Source organism: Mesoplodon densirostris, chromosome X (genome assembly GCF_025265405.1).
Source record: "Mesoplodon densirostris isolate mMesDen1 chromosome X, mMesDen1 primary haplotype, whole genome shotgun sequence".
Taxonomy (NCBI): domain Eukaryota; kingdom Metazoa; phylum Chordata; class Mammalia; order Artiodactyla; family Ziphiidae; genus Mesoplodon; species Mesoplodon densirostris.
The window spans coordinates 98,465,841-98,469,092 of record NC_082681.1 but is presented as its reverse complement, the minus strand read 5'-3'; the positions used below and the strand labels follow the sequence as shown (position 1 = coordinate 98,469,092).

Below are 3,252 nucleotides of genomic sequence, written 5' to 3'. Positions count from 1 at the left end.
GCACCCCGTGTTGCGGGAGTATTTCCGGTGGCCAGGGCGGGTGGGCAGAAGGAGCTGTGCCCTCCCCCCACCTCCTCCAGCGCTGGGCTCAGCCCCGCCCTCCTGTACTCCCTCGGCAGCCTGGACCTCTAGGCCACCAGCCCAACTCAGGGGCACCTGTATGGGGTCCTTAAATGACCTTGCAGCCTTTTCGAGGGCTCTGACATCTCACAAGGGCCTTGTATTCCAAACCAAATGGAAAAGCTTTATAGTCCCAGAAGTGCTTTGATATCCTGTAAGTGCCTTGAAACCCCGGAAGTGCCTTGACGCCCTGGAAGTAATTGCCACCAAAAAAAAAAAAGTCGCCACCACTCTTCTCCGGAGCTCGCTGAGGGGTTGCGCGCCGAACCAATCCTTCAGTCGATCCTGGATCTTTGTGACTTTTCCAAATAGTTTTGAGATCACAAACTCAGTGGAAGGACTTTGACATCTCTGGAACACGGAGAACTGTGATGGGCGAGTGAAAGAAAGGAGAAAGTTCCCTAAGCCGCGGGAGTGGGAGCGGGAGCGGCACAAGGTAAAGGACCACAGGAGCGGCACTTAGGTAGGATCCCCCAGCAAACGCGGATGCCTCTGGGGGCCCAGTGACGTGGCCTCCTCCAGCCAGCCAGCTTAGGGCTCTGCATTACGTTCTGGGGAGCCTAGCCGCCCGGGTGCCCGAAAGCTCAGAAGGAGGTCCTTGTGGCCTTCAAGCCGAGGTTTCCTGGGCTTCATCCTGTCAGGGAAATTCCACCTCCTCATTTTACTTCTCTTTATACTCTTCCCCCCATTCCTCAGGTTCGCGTGTGGGTGGAGCAACCTCCAAAGACTACCTGATTCGGAGCACGCCGGGTTCCTCTCGTCCGTGGAATCGCCTCAGCGCCATCCCCTTTGTGCTTTGCCAGCCCCGTTCTAGAAGAAATGGCTTCTCCAGAGGATGCCTACAACCTGACAGGTATCTCCAAAGATAGTTTCTATAGCTCTGTAAACCCTAAATTTGCAGCCATAGCTGAGGGTCAGAATAATGAGACTGGGGAAGCAGACGAGGGCCAGAGAAGCTGGGCTAGACAGCAAGACCAAGGCTCTTCAATGATATTTGTGAAGGCGATCCAGGGCATTCTGGGAACATTGATGGCAGAAGGAGAGGCTGCCACTAGTACAGAATGGAGCACAAGACAGCAGCCCAGCTCTGGAGGAAGATCAGCCACGGATGTCCCCTTTTCTGCTCCTCAAAGAATAGTGTCTGCCTCAGAGGTCAGAGAGAAGATAGAGATCAGCGACTTCTGTGACAGGAGAATGATGGTACATCGTGAGAAGCCACTTGGTGACCCAGGGGCACTCATTTTTGAAGAAGCCTCTCCAGCCCTAAAATTTCTAGGCGGACCTGACTATCATTCACAAATCCAAAAGCATCAAGGTAAGAGTATGGTAATTGAGCACCCTTCTTCAGGAGGTGGCTGGTCTGACGTGGATGAGATTTCTGCCCTCAGATTCCCTCAGGAGGAGCCAGTCTCACTCAGTCCCGCAAGAATTTCAACGCCTCCATCCTTCACAGCTGAGCCTTTCATCTACTGGCCTAATTTGTATAGTGGTCCTTGGCATGACTCTGTCAGCTACTGGCCCAGTAGTCCCAAGCCTCCTTGCTCTTTCTTCATGGGCGGCAGCAGCAGCAGCAACACATCCCAGGCTGGGAAGAGCAGCCAGAGTTCCTTGAGTGGTCATACCTTCAATCTTCCAGTGTACTCCTCAACCTGGCCCGGAGAACTGAAGGCATCAGAAGATCAGTCTCCGAATTCTCATTCATTTCATTTCTCTACAAGTTCAGAAGCTGGGATGAAGGAGAGGAGACACCATCTCCAAGAGGAGACACCATCACATTCTTGGGGAGGACATGCATCTTGTTCCCTGCCAAGGAGCCACTGGAAACAAAACCTACAGGAGGGTTTCATTGATACCCATTGTCACCTGAACATGCTCTATTCCAAGTTGTCTTTCAAAGGGACGTTTAACGAGTTCAGAGAAGTCTATAGCTGGTCCTTCCCTAAGGAATTTCACGGGTGCATCACTGATTTCTCTGATCCTCGCACACTGAAGGATGGTCTATGGGAGGAGCTGTTGAAAGAGGATCTGGTCTGGGGGGCCTTTGGTTGTCACCCCCATTTTGCACGTTACTACCAGTTGTATCATGAAATCGATATTGTGCAAGCCTTACAGCACCCCAAGGCTGTAGCATATGGAGAAATTGGCTTGGATTACTCCCATAAGTGCAGCACACGTATCCCACAGCAGTGCAAGATATTTGAGAGACAGCTGCAGCTGGCTGTGTCTCTAAAGAAGCCCGTGATGATCCACTGCCGAGGAGCTGAGGAAGATCTGATGGTCATCCTGAAAAAATATGTGCCCTCTGACTACAAGATCCATAGGCATTGCTTCATTGGCAGTTACGCAGTCATCAAGCCCCTTCTGGACTACTTCCCCAACATGTTTGTGGGCTTCACTGCAGTCCTGACTTACCCTAACGCCTGGGGGGTCCGGTATGCTGTGAAACACATCCCACTGGAGAGAATCATCGTAGAAACCGATGCTCCCTACTTCCTCCCTCGTGCAGTTCCCAAAAGCCTTTGCCCGTTTGCCCACCCAGGCCTGGCCCTGCATACGGTTCGAGAGATTGCCAGAATCAAAGAACTGCCACTCTCCCACACCTTGGCCACCTTACGAGAGAACACTAGACGCCTCTACAATATTTAAGCAGAGAGGGCACAGTCAGGAGTCTTCCAGAAAAGGGAGACCAGCAGGCTGACAACATAGACTTGGTTTGAACTCTGCCTGTGTCCCAGGTCAAGGATGTGTCTGGCAAGCCCATTGGAACAGAAGAAACCAGGACAGGATGTTCTCCGCAAAACTTCTTCATGAGACTCCTGCTTCTGGCTGGTAGGGTGGGGTGCAGTGGGATGGGAGGAAGACTAAGGGGAACTGCCCTTGATGTTATTAGGGGTTTCCTTCCCTCCCAGTTGTGCCAGGGTAGTCAGTAGAGAAGAAAGAGTTCCATAAGGTTCTGGTTTGCTAATCCAAATCCCCGTTCTCTGCAGCCTGTGTTTCTGAGCAGTTGGTGACTAAAGTCACCCACCTACTTGTCTTTGAAAAAAAAAAAAGCAAGGAATGTTGAATTTTAGAAGTGAGCTAGGTGATTTGTTCCGTTTGTTCCCAAAATGTATTTGTTATTATAGGAATTCT

At 51.4% G+C, this 3,252-nt stretch overlaps 1 protein-coding gene across 1 annotated transcript; it reads left to right on the top strand.

Annotated features, from left to right (window-relative positions):
- Positions 1-939: 939 nt before the first annotated feature.
- LOC132482642 (putative deoxyribonuclease TATDN2) lies at positions 940-2,766 on the top strand. The gene has a single exon (XM_060087953.1). The coding sequence runs from the start codon at positions 940-942 to the stop codon at positions 2,764-2,766; it is 1,827 nt and encodes a 608-aa protein (XP_059943936.1).
- The last annotated feature ends 486 nt before the right edge of the window (positions 2,767-3,252 follow it).

Excerpts from the sequence above, each read along its gene's own strand:
- LOC132482642 (XM_060087953.1), top strand. The coding sequence starts at position 940 with ATGGCTTCTCCAGAGGATGCCTACAACCTGACAGGTATCTCCAAAGAT.